The sequence below is a fragment of the Filicampus tigris genome, chromosome 6, assembly GCF_054856515.1.
Source record: "Filicampus tigris isolate MCC_2025a chromosome 6, RoL_Ftig_1.0, whole genome shotgun sequence".
NCBI classification, from domain to species: Eukaryota; Metazoa; Chordata; class Actinopteri; order Syngnathiformes; family Syngnathidae; genus Filicampus; species Filicampus tigris.
In genome coordinates this window covers 7,657,966-7,674,964 of record NC_141222.1, presented here as the reverse complement: position 1 = coordinate 7,674,964, position 16,999 = coordinate 7,657,966, and the positions used below count along the sequence as shown (strand labels likewise).

Sequence of the window (16,999 nt, the reverse complement as noted above, 5' to 3'; positions counted from 1 at the left end):
CCAATAAATTGCACTGTGACTTTTGTGTGTGCGTGTGCGCGTGAGGGGGTGACTTTGTGTTTGCCATAATTAAGCCATCTGGATATCAAACTTGCTCAGCCTCGGGATACAATGACAGCAGTGTGGTTTTAGGTATGTGCGTTTCCTGTTTGTGTGTGTCACCATCATACATGTCGTGAGGACAAGCAACTGACTGAGAGAGTGAGATTCTGGCTTTTGTCCCTATCACTCCGCACTAATCCAATTGTCCAAACAGAAAGAGAGGCAGAGGGAGGGAGCCAGAGAGAAATACTGAGATGGAGCATCCAGCGATTGGCTGCGATCCGACTGGATGCAAGCTGGATTAGGATAACTATGAGAGGGTGAGGAAACTGCAAACACACCCAGCTACCCCCATACACACAGACACGAGCAGAACACACATACAGAGGCCTCACCGGCACTCCCACAAATCTCTCATAATGTGTGTATACTATAGTGTGTATACTACTGTATAGTCCACACACAGAGACACCTGCTACTACTGTATGTGCTCACTCACTCACAAAGAAAGGTAACATGCCTTGGCATCTCAAAGTAAAAGAAAGAATTGCTAGATGAATTGAACACAATTATGAAGGCGGGATTTATGCCCGCTCAACAGCCCCTCAGCATTGTTGAAGCTGAATGTATGGCGTGAAACGAAGGCTGAATTGCATGAAAGCAAATTCCCCGACGCGGGAAGCTAAGAACCACAGTGCCATCTGCTGGACAAATTCATTGCAATGTAATTTAAAACAGCCTAAGTAGTCATAATTCAAGTTCACGTTCAGGAGCCACCACATTATGCACACTTGCACAATCTAATGAGGTCCAGTATGACAGCTGTCTGACTTTGCCCCTTGTATGTAGCTAAATCGATGATGCAGGTGTACCTAATGGTACATTCTTTTGCAATTCTTTTGCTCATTGAGCGACATTAATGAATGCCTTGGCATGTGACTTTCAATAACAAAGGGGAAAGGGGGCGCTGGAATAAACTCACAGGCGCAGTGTATAGTTGCAGTGTAGACTACAATAATTGTGTCAGATATATAAAGCAGATATTCCAATAACCACGCTGCCACTCACAAGGTAGCCTTGCCAGCAGACATATGCACAAACATTTTCTCAAATCGAAAAAGGGTACTCATCACCAAAATTATTCCCACAATTTAAAAAAATAATAGTACACAGTATTTTACTTATGTATTTCTGCCAACACAATCACTAAACCTATTTAGGAAGGAAGTGAAGGGAAAACAGTGGATCTAAAAGGTTTACACACCTTTGTTCAAGTTTTTGTGATAAACAAAATCACTCGTTTCCTTTTGGAGGAATAGGTAGGAGCGGCATGTCTCAGGTGGTAAAGTGGCCATCTCCCAATCTGAAGGTTGGAGGTCAAATACTGAGTGACTTTTTAAAAATAAACTACTGTAATACCATGAAAGTAATTTTTTTAACAAAAATTCTCCAGGTAAAATTTACTTAGAATTTCTGAGTGAAAAAAAAAAACGATATTAGGTTTTTTCAATTATTATCACTCCACATTTTTTTTCCAGTGTACCACATCATGATACCTGATACATGTTTGCCATTCTAATCAATCATATAAGCTTACATAGCTGGTGTGGCCACAATGCAAAGCAGAGAGGAATATACATGACAATTTGATGTACACCATATATTAAAATGTTCCATTTTTTTAAAGATAGATAGTGTATAGTAGTATAAGTTGAACAAAGCAAAACATCGACTACGACCCCAACGGTTTTATCACAGTGATGCACATCTAGTACTGCTTATATCACGCTTTCCAATATCCTGTTTGCTAGAGTGTGGGGTCACTCTATATTGTGTTTGACTTCACACGAAAACTGCTGTCAAGTTGAGATTTCCAATAAGTCAATATTACAGAGGCCACCACCATCTTAATTTCCTGTTTAACAGTGAGACAAGGCATTTCGGATGGCTAAGAGTGTGTCATTATTATTATTTTATTTTTTTCATGAAACACATCAGTATTACATGGTTGAAATTATAGTTCAAAAGTAGCTTTTAAAAACACAGTTACAGTAAGTGATCCAAAAAAAATTAAAATGTGGTCAGTGATGAGAAACTGAATGAAGGAAGTACAGACTGTGCATGCAAATGTATGCTTGTCAAAAAAATGGACAGACAGAAAGAGCTGGAAGATGGGAGGGACCAAAGAAAACAGGTTTATAAATGAACATGAGTTGAAGACAAGTGAGTCTGAGACTGACAAATAATGTAGCATTTGCACAGACAATGATAAGGTGGAGGTTATATTTCAATATCCTATCAATGCAACTGTCATAGCCATTTGTGTAAAATTAATTACTGTACCTCCGTGGTAATAAATCAGCACTACCAAATATTTCAGCCACTGTTTTTTTTTTCTATTACACACTCCATTACCCCAAACCAAAGATATTTCTTATTGCTAAAGATCATCCATCATGTCTTCACAGGATGATTTTTAGATGTCTTTTGGCTTGTTTTGCAACACTGTTTACAATGTTAATTTACTCATGCTGCCTCTGTTCGAATTTGAAAATCAAGCTTATTTAGAATACTGAATATTCAATTACTTTTATTTGGCAAACGAAATGAAAAAGACTGTCAAAGTGGTACGGATGAATCTAGTGAATGCAAACTGAAGTCTATGCATATACAGTATTGTGTTTATTTGAAAGTCTTATATGCCATCATAAACAATAGTTCAGCCAGATGCCGATTACAGATAACAGCCATTAAATCCCTTACAAAGCTAAGCTAATTTAGAATCATGCTTAGGACATTAACACAGAGTCCTTGCTGACTATTGAGGCTTGGTCTCTTTAATGATGAAGACAAATGGGCTCATTATTTAGTGCGTGGGTGTGTGTGTGCATGCTCACATGTGAAACTGTTTGTGTGTGCTCTCATGTAGGCCTATTCACGACAGGCTATGCGTGCGCATACAGATTGTAACCTTTACCTTTGTTTGAGCTCTGTCTCATGAGGTTAAGTGCATCATTTAGCCTTAGTTGTTGAATTTTGCCTCATTTACAAACAACTCAATATTTTAATCCTCATATTTGTCAGTTTGTATGTGTGTGTGAGTGTGTGTGTGTGTGGGGGGGGGGGGGGTGATAAAAATACATAAAATAAGCACCCATGAGCAAACAGAGCGAGTAAGGCATATTTTCCTACATACACACTTTTTCTTTTCAATAAACTGAATTATACATCCACAAGGCTGTGTTTGTCATATTCTTGAGAGGAAACTTAAATAAGTACCCTAAAGTACATTTGTAAATAGTGATGCAGTAATATTTGTCTATTGGTGGAGTCATTCATGCTTGTGCATTGTTGTAGAGTCTGTTTGTGGGCTCAGTTAAAATTGAGTAAAGATGGTGCAGTTCACATAATGAACATTAGGAGGTGCTAAGAGACAAAGGGGCAAAATGAAGACAAAAGAGTCAAAATCAAAGTGAATTGGAATTCGAAAGTGAAATAGTCAGGACGTGCTGAAATTAAAACACTCAGCCAAAATCACATTGTTGATTCTTCTACTTTATTTGTCTTTGTCAGAAGGACACTATACAAAACCATATTTCAACATGGAACCTCATTGGAATGTGATTTTATGAAATGGTGCTCACAAACATTCAATACAAAATTAAATACAATAGTTTTATAAAAGTAACAAAGAAGAACTAAGAGAGACACACTGAATATTTAGACATGCAGTGGCAATATAAAAAAATAGACATTTGTTTTTCTTTTTCTGTACAAACATACACGGACACATATAAATATATAGAAATACAAAAGAGTGTATTTTTAAAATACAAAGATCAATTTGTACAGTTACATTCCATGATAACAAAACAAGAGACATAGCACAATATTCAAGTGAAGCAGTCTTTTCTCACAGACACTGTACATTTCTTGTACATTGTAAAATTAGATCACGAAACAGTTGGTTTCTCCCGCTGGCTTCTGTAAACATTACAAATATTGATAAGGAGTTTTTATTGGTGGATTCTCCCTCAAAAATCACCCACAAACACAACAACAACTGTAGGGTCTCTCCTTTAAGTTTTTGTTCTGAGGTCTTTGTGCCACTTCCGTTACAGTGCACTGTTTTACTCTTCAAGTCTCTCATCTCAAAATGGTGAGAGGATAACTGGTAAAACAAACAAGACAGCCGTTACAATGAGCACAAAGCGTTTATCATATTATGTATGTTTGCACGTTGAATCTTCTTTAGAGGGTGGTCCAATGACTCAGAGGAAACAGTGTTATGTATTTCACTCTCTAGGTCTGCCTAACGTCCTGCAGTAGTTTGTTTATCTCATGGACCAGCTCGCTTGCATCCATGGCAGTTTCCTGGCGGTTCTCGCCACGTTTGCCACCCTGGAAGAACACGCCATCAAAATCATCTTCCTCATAGTTCTCTGGAATTTCTTCCATGGCAGGGAGCCATTTGAGATGTGGTGGCTGTCCGTTGGTGCAGGTGGAGGAGGAGAGAGGGGCTGGGGAAACATGGCTGTTCCCCACAGAGCTACTTCCTGGATTGAGATAGTGGGTATTGGCAGCCCACGTGGCCACACCTGGGGGGTAAGCAGGACCCTTCCCACCTGGCAACAAGCCTCTACGGCTATCCTGAGGAACAGCGCCGTTGCTATGATTACCAGAAATGTTGCCACCGCGTCCGCTTCCTTTGTCGCCGGTTGACGATGATGAAGTTGGGCTTGTTTCAGTGCACTCGCTATATGTGTCCATATTCGGGGGTAGGAGTCGCTGGAACACACTGTTCATCTCCGTGAGTAGGGAGCCAGCCCCTCCTGCAGGGGCACACACATCACTTCCTCCTGCAGCGGCAACTCTCGCTAGCCCCGCCTCCTCACTACCAGGCTCCTTGCCAAAAGTGGAGAAACTCTTGAGCGTTTCCGACTCTTCCGAGGACTGGTCATCATCAATTTGAGGTTGCTGGGAAGACTCTTCTCCTGGGATGTACATGTTGTTGCGGTAATCTGCGGAGGATGCGGGTGAGGAGACGGGAGGCATCCAGCACTGGTCAGAGTGTCCCAGGACCCGACATTCATCCGTGCACAGTCTCATTGCTACAGGAAGACAACAACGACAAGCATGAGAAGCGTGTACAACAAAAGATAACAATGCCCTTATGACACTTATTATGCACAGAAAAGAAAACGTCTTTATAAACAAGTGCTCACTGCCAAATAAGTCAAGTCAGACACATCAGAAGCGTCACAGCGAGGGTCCGACGTTGCTGTCGTCTTTAATACATGTCTAAGATTCTGCAGCGGAAAAGGAACGTATGCTTTTCAGAAGAGGCAGCAATTCAACAGTGGTTCTTCTAGTGTTACTTTTTGCATGAAAGGCGGAAAGAATGCGTGGACTTTTCATTTTGGAATATTAATATATGATGCCTGTTCAATATTTCACAAGGTGGTTCTGTCTTATTCTTTACCACAACTTGGTAATTGTTTTCTCCCCCTTTTTCTCTGCAGCCCTTCATACTTCTATCTGTATGAGCAGATTGGTGCTATTTACAGGCTACGATAAGAATACTGTTGCAGATAAGAAAACAATTGCTAGATTTAGATAGCTAAATGATTAATTGCTAGATTCCACCCATCTGGCATCAAAGGCGGCTGATAAATTCATATCTGACTGAGCTTCCTATCATGTTACCCACATCTTTGACATGTTCAAGGGAAGCGAGGATTGTCTTGCTTTATCATATCAAGCAGGATTGAAAATTTAAACAAATAAAATCTATTCAAGAGAAACCAAGATAACTTAATTCTACCCATTCCTTTACATTTGTTTTGACATATTGCCACCAAAAGAGAAACCGCGGAGGGAGGTGGGAAGTGGGAATCACTTAAATTGACGCCAACCCCCAGCCCCTTTTATACATAACAATTAAGATGGAGAATATCATCGCTGTCCAAACATGTCTTTTTTTTTTTCTTTCATTTTTATGTTAATTGGGTTTCCACGTTACAGGCATCCCATTAACGTGCCTTTTTTTTTTTTTTAATGACAAAATCGGACATACTTGTTTTTCACAGAATAGCGACGATATGTTACATGTACACCAAAAAGACAAAGATGCTCTCCGGGTGCAGCGGGTGAGAGAGGGACAGAGTCAGTGAGTGAGAGAGAGAATAACATAATTCTAAAAGCAATTACTGTGAATTCTCTTCAGTTCAGACATGAAAGTGCAACACTGTCACTCAACAGAGGGAAAAAAAGAGAAAGACAAGAAAATGGAGGAAAGGGGGAAAAACAGCACCCTGAGACGCATAGCGATGAGTGACAGGCGACTCATCTCCGCTTCGGGGAGGATTTTACAGACACGACTCGGGGGGGTAGATAACACACACACACACACACACACACACACACACACCCACCCACCACACACACACACACACAGAGTGACACAAACAGCCTGACACACTGTCACCTCTCTCGGTGTGATAACAAGTGTGGAAATAGGGTCTGTGTGGAAGAATGGGCAGAGTACAATGGGATTGTGTTTTCAGCGTGCTGAATGGCTGTATAGGCAGGCGCATGGACTATTAGTTGGCTCAGGCCTGACCTGTCCATAGTGCAAAAATTTGTCAGGCGGGATGTCCACAAAATTGCTAGGAGCGGTACAGAGGAAACAGCTCAATTCAGTTCACTTCCACAATAATATTACCTCTCCCAAGGAGGGTTCTATATTTTCTTCTGTGGCTTTATTTGTGTCCAACTTCCATGGCTACAAAATTGATAATTCAACCTGTTTTGGTGATGGATCATGAATAGTCATGCTTCCAGTTTTTGGCCTTTTTTTTAGTAAATCACATTTTTCATGGTGGTCTATACATCTCTGTTACATTTTAAAAGATTAGAACGAAATGCGTTTGCAGGGTCCAAAGTTGTCAATTGATACCTAGTTTCATCCAGATGTGATGCTGACTGCAAGTGGCAGCAAATTCAATATGGAAAATTACAAATCCAAGATGTTTAGATGCCCATCCATACTGTGCATCTCTATCTTGCTGTCTTGATTCAATCTACATTCTCCTATGGTCTCATACTTGAGGAACACATTTCACCCTTCTCTGTATGTGCTATTTCAAGCGGATAAAACAATATTTGAGGAACATATTTCACCCTTCTCTGTATGCGCTATTTCAAGCGGAAAAAACAATGTCTTCATCACTTCTGCATGACAAAACTAATTGGAGGTGTGCTTGTGTTCTAAGGCGCGAGGAGTATCTGAGGGTGTTGGAGGTGTGTGATTCAGCAGAGCAGAGTTAAATGAAGAGTTGCCACATGACGCAGGCTGAGGGAAACGACCAACTTACCTGGATGGTGGCGGTGGTGCATTTCGAGATGTATCAAGTCAGTAAAGCCTTCCCCCAGCAGCAGCCTGTCCACGGGGGATTCTCTCCCCATTTCGCAATCACTGTCCCCCGCCTCGCTGTCCCCACGTCCACTGTCCTTTAGGCTGAACTTGTCCATGTCTTGTAATGCATACCTAGATGGAACCATTACAAAAAGTGCAAGTTCAACTCATGCACAATATTGTAAATTGGATGCCCTGTTGTGTTTTATGAAACATGCCTGCAGGGCAGACATTTTATTTTGAAACACATTTCTGCAAACTGTTAAATCCTCAAACAAACTAGTCCCATTTCCACTCCATGAAATTACAAATGTAGGTCTGATGATTAAATATGTCAACAGCTAATAGGTATGTCAATCAAACGATATGATAAGCAGACAAAGTAGTAATCTTTCCATACTCCAAATTTGTTCCAAAGGCAGACGAGAACTAATTGGGACATTCTGACAAATGAGCTGAAGACTTTGGAACGTGAATGACACTGGTATGTATGTTGACATTTTGGAATATGGAAAAGAAGACAAACTATACAACAGGTTGTTGAACATGTGTCACAGATGTAAATCAAAGACAATAAAGTGTTTTTTAACAGGTGAATAAAAATATATTGGCAGTGTTGGGGCCAAGGGATTACCTGTAGCTGCGAGAGTATTTGTTGCCACGGAAACTGGGTCTGGGTTGGTACTGGCCCTGATGGAGCATGGACAGAAGCTGTGAGACTTGCTGTATCCAAAAATAACAAAACAAAATGAAACAAATAAACAAAAAAAAAATGGGAGAAAATGAAAAGGGTCGAGGTGAAAAGGGAATAACAAATGGGAAAAAAAGGAGATAAAGAGAGAGAGACAAGACAAGACAAAAAAAATGGATGAGTACACGAAATGAATGATGGAGAGGCTGCTTAATATGGATGACACAAAATGGACGGTGTTAAAACAAAAAGGGGAGTGCTGCGACGCATGGCTGAGGGTTATCGTGGATTGGGACAAGGTACAAACAAAATAAAAACAAAGACATGGCTCAATACACTTGATGAGAGTTATTTCACAACTACGAGGAAATCCTATCACTCACCGACACCACTGTGTGTGTGAGTGAGTGAGTGACTGAGTGAGTGAGTGAGTGAGTGAGTGAGTGCGTGAGTGAGTGAGTGAGTGAGTGAGTGAGTGAGTGAGTGAGTGAGTGAGTGAGTGAGTGAGTGAGTGAGTGAGTGAGTGAAGCTTGTGTATGCGTGTGTGTGCACGCGCACTCACCTCCACCTGTGGAGTTGTATGTGCCAGCTCCAAGGCAAAGCTCTCTGGAATGTGATTGGATGAGATTGTCACCAGGCTGTTAAGGGATTGACGACTGTGGTGATTCTGCCTGCTCCCCATCTGGGCTCGCTCCAACGGGGGTGTAGCTGAAGGCGAGCGGTGATGGGATCTGATTGGTAGCGTCCCGTTCACAGTGGGAACGAGGGTGATGTCTCCTTTGTGGATCTGCCGTGAGGGCTTCCTGGGGTGGTGCTGGTGGGTCGACTCAGCCACCCGACAGTTGTAAGATTGCCTTGTCTCCTTTTTCTCTCTGTTGCAGTGAGCCGCAAACACCACCATGATTACGAGCAGCACGGCGCAGATGGCGCCCAGGGAGATGATGATAATTAGCGATGCATCAAGTGGAGACTCTCCTTGGTCCATCACTTGGATGTGGTTCTCTATATTCTCATAGAGGTTGATCCTGAGAACTGCTTTGGCACTGAGGCTCTCACTTCCTTGATCTCGCACCACAACGGTTATCTCAGCATGCTCATGAGGGAAGTTCTCCAGACTGGCGTTGGCGTGAATTTCACATGTTCTTGGATCAATCGTGAAGAAGCCTTCTTCATTGCCACTGACGATGGAGCAAACAAGCTCAGAGTTGATCCCCGCATCGCGGTCAGTTGCTCTGACCATAGTCACGACATGTCCAGCTTCAGTGAACTTTGACACAGGTACGTCGGCACTGAAGTTCCACAGCTGGGGGACCACAATCACTGGAGGATTGTCATTCTCATCCAGGATGTTGAGAACAATGGTGGCATTGCTGAGCAGTGGTGGCTTGCCAGCATCTTTGGCCTGCACAACAAAGGAGATGCGACTCACGTCCTCCCTGTCAAACGTGCGCAGCGCATAGATTGCACCGTTCGAGGGGTCAATGGTGACGTACGTGGAAATGGAGCTCCCATGAATTGAGCTCTCCAGGATAGAGTAGGTCACCTGTCCGTTGACATCCAGATCTGGGTCTGTTGCCATGATGGAGGTCAAATATGCCCCTGGAGCATTGTTCTCGGATTTAAAGATCTCAAACTGTCCCTTCTCAAAATGTGGCGGGTTGTCGTTTTCATCCGTTACATGCACAGTGAAGTGTTTGACTGTGGAGAGGCTCGGCGTCCCTCGGTCCTCTGCCACCACTGTCAGACTGAACTCTGACCTCTTCTCTCGGTCCAGAGACACATTAGTCAGAATCATGTAGTTGTTTTCGTATGTTCTCTGGAGTTTAAAATAACCTTGACCATGAAGCTTACACTCCACCTCTCCATTAAAACCAGAGTCCAAGTCCTCCACCCTCACTAAAGCTACAAATGTGTCCAGTGGAGCAGCCTCGGATATATAAGCCGCATCCCCGTTGCCCTGTGAGGACATGATATTTATGCTAATGTCTGGTTTGTTGTCGTTTACGTCAACCACCTTTACCAGGATCTTGCAGTGAGCTGGCATGGAGTTTGGACCCATATCCTGCGCTTGCACATCAATATCATAGGAATTAGCAGACTCATAGTCTACACGAGCAATGAGGGTCAGGTGGCCACTGTCAGGGTTGATTTTGAATGTCTCCATGATTTTGGGGGACACATGACTGCTGAATGAATAGACTATTTTGGCATTCGTCCCATCGTCTGCGTCAGTGGCGTTTAAGTCAATTAACAATGTTCCAACAGGTGCATTTTCAGGAAGATTTATCACATACGACGACTTGTCAAAGACGGGGCTGTTGTCATTTGAATCGGCGACGCTGATCTTAAGCAGGGTGGTTCCGGTTCGGGACAGAACACCCCTATCAAAAGCTGTGTACTGAAGTTCATAACTGGAGCGCACCTCCCGGTCCAGCTCTCGGAGTACCACCAGCTCAGCATATTTTGCCCCATCGGTTCTGGACTGTATTTCAATATTGAAAAAATTGTTGGGCTCTAAAGCATAGCTGTACAGGGAGTTTTCTCCCACGTCTGGGTCTGTGGCGCTGTCCAGGGGAATGCGAGCTCCGACAGACGCGCTCTCGGATATTTCAATGGGGATTATGGCACGGGCAAACTGTGGCGCGTTATCGTTAATATCCAGCACTTCCACCTCGACGTGAAAAAGCTGCAGGTGCTCCGTGGGCAACGTGAGCACGTCGAATTGAATCGAGCAGTTGGGGTTCTTTTCACAAAGTTTTTCTCTATCAATTCTGGACTTGATGCTTATTTCTCCGTCCTGCTCGCGCACGGTGAGAAAGGACGAACTCCCTCTTTGCATGTCTCGGAAGCGCAGCAACACCGAGCTTGGAAGTTTAGCCAGAACATCCGCGACATCATCTTTTAAACGAGCAATAACCGTGCCAACCTTCTGTTCCTCGTAAATCTGATATCGCAGTGTCTTACCGGAGGCGTGAAGTGTTGAAAGCACGAAAATGATGAAAACTCCCCACATTCTCATCTGAAAAAGTCCCGTCATTACGTCCTTCATGTGGTCGAAATCAAAGCAAAAAGAAGCTCCAAAATGTTGCAGAGGTCACTTCCAGATTGGATTTAGGCAACTGGCTGGGGTGTTCCCGGTTGCATTGCTCCTCGAGCTTGACACAACAATACATTCATATGCAATATTGGCTGAGTTGCACCAATTTAGATGAAAAATGCCACTAGTCCGTCGTCAGACAAATCTGTTGCGCATGTCGAGTTCGCAAAACAACAGCCTTGTGCAATTGAGGAGTGCGCGTCTCTCTCTCTCTCTCTCTCTCTCTCTCTCTCTCTCTCTCTCTCTCTCTCTCTCTCTCTCTTTCTTTGGATTTCCCCTCCCTGCTTGCGCCCGTGCGCCTTTCGCTCTCTTTCACTCTCTCCCTCTCTCTGTCTGAGGCGTCTTTGCACTGAGACTCACTCAACTAGCGTCACATAGCTTCTTCTTCAGTCTAATACAGGCTAGGGGCCACACAAAGTCGCGAAGGAGGCGCAAGACGGGTTTCAAAGACGCAAAAAAGGGGAGGGAGGAAACTCCGCCATGCGGGAGTTTACACAGGAACCATACCATAATCCTCACCCCCATTGACAAGCAATAAACTAAACCTGTCGAAGAAAACATTCATTCACAGTTCTCATGCACTGTGACGTTTTCACTATACTATAAAACCACAGGAGGATCTAGAAGTCCCGCCTTGGGTCTGTTCCCGCCTTGAGCCTAGACAGTATGGAGGCACAAGCTTAATTCTCAAAAGAAAAATTTGAAACATGGTCAACTCAATTATGACCAAAATCATTACTCATATTGGCTGGGAGACCTTCTAACAGCTGTGCGTAAAAGTCCTGGATGTCCTGTGCCTGCACAGTATAGTTATCTCATCTGAAGATGCAGTCCATTCTTGGCCCTCTTTCCCTCCGTGTTCTTTGTTGAGAGCGTTTAGAGCCCATTATACTTTTTTCCCACATCACCTGTGCTTATGTGAGAATAGAAGGCTGTTAAGCTGTGTGGCAAATCGTATTAAAGCGGCGTCTAATGGATACATTTAAATATTGGGTCACGCTGTTGAACACTTCTAGTCTCGTGCAAAAATCTATTCATCAACACTCCAAACTCCCCTACAGGATGAATTTTTCGATGATGGATACAACACAATTAAACAAAGCAAAACAAACAAAAAAAAAACCCTCACCATTTAGGGGCTGTTTTACATCGCCATTGTCAAATTCACGTAAATGTGAATGCTTTTTGAGAGAGGGGGAGATGGGGTGAGAGAGCGTTTACGAATGTGTGCAACGAGCACCATGCATTCTGGATACCATCTGGCGCGGTTTGTTTGGCACCAAAACCCAGCTATTACAGCCGACTAAACAAGACTTCAGTGGAGCTTCGAACTCGCACATCAGCCGTCATGGAGGATTTTAAAATACCAAGCAGCAGTTCCAGACCCATTTACACAATTTACTCGTACGAACGTTTGCGGAGCGGATAAGTGCCTCAAAGGCACATTTAGAGCAAAATGAATCTGGACTTCAGTTGACTATGATAGGTGAACCAAAAACCCCATATTTGAACACAACTATAAAGACGAGAAATTTGATAGTCTGGAAGGAAATACAAGAACAGCAGCGACACTTAAAATTGTCAAAGAGGAGCATAATTAACCATAAGACAAAAACTGGTGTTAGCAAAAATTGCAGAGATTTCTACATTTAAACATGGCAAGTTTGTTGTTTTGTTTTATAAGTTTGGTCAAGGTGTTTCTGTACATTATATAAAGTCACAATAGTTTGGTAGCAGGTATCGCATTGACACAAATTATAACTATGAAACACCTACAATTGGCACCAAAAAAAAGTTTAGTTGAACACTGAATGTCTATTCATCACCAGAGTCTACGTCTGTCTGCATACCATTAGCATTCATTTTCCTTTATACACATTATTCAGCATAGTGCGCTTGGTATTTAACCAGGTTTGATGCAGGCGCCTAACATTTCCATGGCTCACAATGCAGTAATGCAATTACGTCTTGTGTCCCAGAGAAACTAATCACATTTGGGGAACAAAGTCAGCTCTTGGGTTTATATGAAAGAAGAAGGGGGCAAAAAAAGAGAGACAGAGTTCGAGGGGGAAGGGGTCCTAAATAGTGTGCACAATAAAACAATTAATGTAAAGACGGGTGCATCATCTAAGCAAAAAGCAGATGGAGGCTTAATACGTTTAGGCACGCTGCATAACCAGAGGAGCTGAACAAACACAACCCATTTGATACTTTGGAACAGCAATAATTGGGTTAAACATATTCATCTTCTGCAGCAGGTGCAGGGATGTTATACCAACTGTGTTTCTGGAAGTCCCTAAGTTCAATTTAGGAGGGCAATTATTTGGATTTACTGGATGCATAAACGTATATGAACAGCACAAACAACCAACAGCGGAATAGGCTCTTCATTCTACAAGGGTTGTCAAATTCCCTACTTTGTAGTTTTAAAGTGATCACTGACACGATGGTGATCTTTGTGTTGGACCCACCCTCTTCTTCCCCCCAAACACAGACCCTGCACCCCAGTCCAGATTTAAGTCGGGAGGAATGCTCGTGTGCATGATGCTGGTGCTTTCCTTGTAAAGGCACGCGAGCATCTGTCGCTTCGTCTGCCCACTCATTGTCACATATTCAATTAGCGGTCATTTTGTGGATTCCTTTTCCAAAGGGGTGGAGTAGCCACAGAGACATTATGTGAGTTTGCTTTCACTTGCGTTGAACGGAGAAGTTGGCAGCCCCTTCCCCAACCCACATCCCACCTCATACACACACACACACACACACACACTGCAGCGATTGTTATTCATCAGAGCATAGTGCCTCTCCCCCTCGTCTTCACTTTCATTGGGGGTCCATAGAGCTTTATTACTTTATGACTCGTTGGCCACCATTGTGAGTGTATGTGCTTTCAGACGTGACAGAGTGCACAACCTTGTTCTTGTTCACAGCGCACACTCTGAGCGCAACATATTGCAAGCGATGTCAACAGTTGGGTGACAAATTTATAGCCCAAGCAGAACTACGAGGCAAAGAAAGAATGTGTCTGGTCACCTTTGAAGTGAGCCACATTGCTGTATGTGCACTGCTTGTCCCTCAGCACCGCACCCAATGAAAAGAACAGCCTTATTGCTTTTTTACAGACTTTACTGGCTATGCTAGTTTGAGAACCATATAAAATATTCATATCTTCTCCCTGCAACGCCAGAGCAAAATGTGCTTTTACTTCTGGTATGGAAATACCATATAACGCTTAAATTATTTGATTGAGTTGAACTGTATTCTTTCCTGTTGCATTAGGTTTTATTCTCGTCTATTTATTTGGCTGATGAAGACGTGAGGTTTGGAATTAGTCCAAAAACTTGGAGATTCTAATGAACTGCGGGATGGACCCAGTTTGCCATGATATATCTGACTGGCTACACAGTACCAGAGGTGGGAATTTTACAAAATTTTGATTTTGTATTCATTCATCATGTGGTCAGTGTACCCGTCCATCATTCGTCAGTATGTCATTTTTCAACTGAATTGTAATCGTCAGTCAGTCCGTCAATTAAGCTGTCAGTTAGTCCATCAGATCTCTGTTGGACCGTCAGTCGGTCCCCCCCAAAAATAGAAACAGAACAGAAATCAGAAAAACGGGCGTCCGCCAGTGACAACGGACTGACGGACAGTCACTGACGGACGCAGCTAATGGTGATTACACTAAAGGATGAAAAATCACTTCCGTCATTTGGCAGTCCGTCATTTTTAATAGGTTTACCGTCAGTCATCATCAAAACGGGTGTCAATCAGTGAGTCTGATGGAATGCCCACCTCTGTACAGTCTGAAAGTTACAAATGAAAAGTTTAAGCATATAATCTTGTTGACCTTTCAACCACATCTATAGGAAACACATGTACACGCCTGCTGTGTAAAATAACGGGTCATTTCCTCTATTGAGACCTTTTTTGGTCTGGATTAAAGATTTCTTGCTTTGGTGTCACTTTGTTAATATTTTCAAATTACAAACCCTGTTCAGACACATCTTAAGATCAATGAAAATTTGTGTCAAGTGGAATCCTACAAAACATTTATCTTGGTTCTTACACAGCTCATTTTTTCGAGAAGAGAGTTGCTTCATGAAATTATGATATAAATTGAAAATGTATATTAATTAGCGTGCACTTTAGAGCCCTCAGCCCAATATCATTTGCAGTGCTTTGCAGGAGTCACCGTGACTGAATGGACACTTGAAAGTAGGAAATACTGCCACATCACAAGTTATTGTGCTTTGCAAGTGTCTGCTTTCCCCTGTGTAACTTGTCTTGTCAATGGTGGCGAGCTTGTGTTTGTGCGTGATTGACATGTTGTTAGTTTGTTGGGAATGGCGTCATCCCTGATACGATGCCTGCTGACTGACAACTAATTTGTGACCCTGAGATTTGTGCTTTAGAAAGACAAGTCGCTTAGTAATTTGCTTCATCCAAACAGATTTGGGTCCATCCAGTGTGATTTATTTGATATAGCTAGTGTCAAGCTGGTAATGAAGACTGCCAAAGTTTTTCAAGGCAGCCATCATCTGAAAGATATTGGTTTTGGACCCCAAAAGACAGTGTGGCATTTCATGTGAATGGCATAAGCTATTTTGTACGAGTGTAATTTGAGACTACATGCAAATCATTTGGACTGATGTAGTCAAAAAGCTGCATACTTTCTGCCGTGTGGTTTTGATGACAAACCTGTGATGCAGTTGTCTATTTGTTTCCTCAGACCCAAAGAGAAAAAAATCAAACAGTTTTGTGGGTTAGTATTTCTACTTCTTGTTTGAAGTAAACAATGTTAACATTGCATTACAGTAGTCTAAGAAATAAGTAACACACAATATAGCTTAACTCAAACCAGAAATTGTTGGCGTACTCACCACATATGTACACACACACACGCACACACACACGCACACACACAAGCATAACAAGCTACAGTGACTTCCTGGCAAGTACTAGACTGATGGGTGTGGATTCATGGAGAAAGAAAACAGGGCAAAGCAGAAGTACTGTTTTGTCTTCGTGACAGAAAGCCCTCATTGTTTTCCCCTGAGCTCAAATCCAACAACCTGGATTGATTAGAGGTAAGAACATGAGCTGTAATAACGCAGACTTGTACTTTGGCTCCTCTGTTTCAAGCCCACACATCCACTACGTATGCCTGCGTGTGCACGACAGTGTTTGTGCACGTCTGTGAGCATGAAACAACACTCTAGAAGGGGTAAGATCCTCACAGGAATGTTACAGTAGATGTTAAAGTGTCCCCCTGTGACTCACATCGTGGGGGTGCACCAGATTTATGATTCTTGGGGTTCTGAGAGATGGCAGTTGTGGAATGGAGGACTACATTTGGGAGACAAGAGTAAAAGCAGCAAGGAAAAGCGGAAGAAGAATGGCTACGTGAACAGATCATTTAAAGATGGAAGAAAGGGGGTTAACGTTGATGGAGTGACTGAAGCCTGAGTGAAATAAAGAGTGGTGACGAGGAAACGAGGTGCCAAGGAGTTCAGAGGTTTGTCAAATAGGGAAGGTAAGTAACAAGGAATGAATGACTACGTTTCCATGTGGTCAATAACCCATTCAAAACACAAATATTGGCAGTATTCAGGTTTTTAAAGGCCATCTAATTGCGTGCAAAATCCCAAATATGCTCATAATTGCTTTTTTTTTAAACCCGAATAAGATGTTTGTGTTCTGCACATGCTCTTGCTTTATCAGCAAGGAATCTTGGTCTTATTTGAAAAAA

General features: G+C 42.6%; 1 protein-coding gene across 2 annotated transcripts; it reads right to left on the bottom strand.

Annotated features, from left to right (window-relative positions):
- Positions 1-3,579: 3,579 nt before the first annotated feature.
- Positions 3,580-11,599, bottom strand: pcdh18a (protocadherin 18a). Of its 2 annotated transcripts, none has more exons than XM_086034634.1 (4): positions 8,713-11,599; positions 8,094-8,182; positions 7,419-7,591; positions 3,580-5,153 (listed from the first exon to the last, which is right to left on the bottom strand). In XM_086034634.1, exons 1-4 carry the CDS (start codon positions 11,197-11,199, stop codon positions 4,345-4,347), a joined length of 3,558 nt encoding a protein of 1,185 aa, XP_085890760.1. In that variant the 5' UTR covers positions 11,200-11,599; the 3' UTR covers positions 3,580-4,344. The 2 variants fall into 2 exon arrangements, with proteins under 2 accessions (XP_085890760.1, XP_085890761.1); XM_086034635.1 differs by having other exon boundaries at positions 8,094-8,149; positions 8,713-11,598.
- Between the last annotated feature and the right edge of the window lie 5,400 nt (positions 11,600-16,999).